The sequence below is a fragment of the Diadema setosum genome, chromosome 3 (assembly GCF_964275005.1).
Source record: "Diadema setosum chromosome 3, eeDiaSeto1, whole genome shotgun sequence".
In the NCBI taxonomy this organism is placed as follows: Eukaryota; Metazoa; Echinodermata; class Echinoidea; order Diadematoida; family Diadematidae; genus Diadema; species Diadema setosum.
Genome location: NC_092687.1, coordinates 24,886,471 through 24,888,010, shown reverse-complemented (window position 1 = coordinate 24,888,010; position 1,540 = coordinate 24,886,471). Strand labels below are relative to the sequence as shown.

General features: G+C 45.5%; 1 protein-coding gene across 1 annotated transcript; it reads right to left on the bottom strand.

The window, feature by feature from the left end:
• Nucleotides 1-262: 262 nt before the first annotated feature.
• Nucleotides 263-1,330, bottom strand: LOC140246711 (uncharacterized). The gene has a single exon (XM_072326049.1). It carries the CDS (start codon nucleotides 1,328-1,330, stop codon nucleotides 263-265), a length of 1,068 nt encoding a protein of 355 aa, XP_072182150.1.
• Between the last annotated feature and the right edge of the window lie 210 nt (nucleotides 1,331-1,540).

Genomic DNA, 1,540 nt, shown 5'->3' with positions numbered 1-1,540 from the left:
AACCGTGTAGGGGCTACCTTTTGTCTTTTCAGGTTGGAAAGATGAGGGGTAGATTTCACGTATCTGTCAGAAATGAGAGTCTTAGTCGCGCCATTGTCAAACAAAATGAAAATGTTCCTACCAGTGTCAAGTCGTCCCTTCACAAAATTTCTGTCACTTAGTTGTATGTCAACATCGTCATTCCCTAAGTATGTCGATTTCGAGTCATTACTGGGCCTGTTAGCATGGGAGGAGAAGTTCTGAGCGCTGAAAGTTTCCTCCCTTACTGAAAACCCTGATTTTGTGGTCCGGTATAGTATTGTCCCGCATGTAAGTTTTGTTGTTGTTGTTGTTGTTGGTTAAAGTGGGGTGGTGGTGGGGTGGGGTAATGGTAATCATGTCCTGGTGGGCCGTATTGGCGTGATTGGGGATGGTACTGTCTACTGGCGTATTCTAAGTCTCGAAGTCGTTTCCTACATTGCCGCCACATGTGACCGGCAATGCCACAGTGGTAGCATTTTGGACGGGGTTGTCGGTCACGTCCGCGGCTGTTACTCCGGTCAGTGCGGTAGGTTCTATCGTGTCTGTGAGTGTCACGTCCACGACTTGTGTCACGGGGTCTGTCACGACTAGTGCTACGGGTATGACTAGTGCTGCGGTGGGGGGTTGGGGGACGGGAATGTCGGCTATATCTATTGTCAGGGTTCACTTTGTCGTCATGTCTTGTCAATTTTAATGAGGATATTTCCTCAGTCAGTCTGTCTAAGTCACCTTGAGTCGCAAATGTGACTTCTTTATGTGTAGTCTGGGTCGTGTCCTTACGCAAGTCCAGAAATAGCTGCGCTTTTGCAGCTATTTGGTCCGAAGTCTGAGTTGTGGTCGGTGCCGACATGAGAACGGCGGCACGGCAGTCGGGGGTCAGTGAGTTAAGTAGTCTATCCCTAATTTGAGTCTCCCCATAGTCAATATGGGTTGCGGTCTGTCGGAGTCTTTGCAGGAAAGTTTCTGCACTTTCCCCGTCGGTCATTGTCATCGTATTGAAGTCGGTCACCCTAGCATATGACGACTTAGCAGGACTAAATCGACGTCTGAAACTGGTCTTTAGGTCATCGTATGTCTTTGGGGTAATACTGTCGATCCATAGTCGCGCCTGTCCGGCTAACGTCCGTTTAAATGTTTTAAGTATGGTCGGTAAATTGTCATTTTTGGACTGGTCAATATCATGTGCGTCTAAGTAGTCTTCGAATGACAGCATGTGCGCTGTGCACTCGTCACAGTCAAGTCGGTCACCGGTAAATTTGGACGGTTGGAAGTCAGTTTGTCTAAGTGTGGTCGTGGTGGTGGTAGTCATTGTGGTAATGAGTCAAGTAATCGGGTAGTTCAAAAGGGTATGATTGAAACAAGTTATATAGTATGAGAAGTACAAAGAGATATCTAACAAAGTAAAGGGTTTGAACAAAACAAAAAAAGTGCAAAGTAACATGAACAAGTATAAAAATGTGTATAATGTTAATTCAAACACACAAAATAGACAACAGGCCAGAAATTGTTTTAAAAAAAT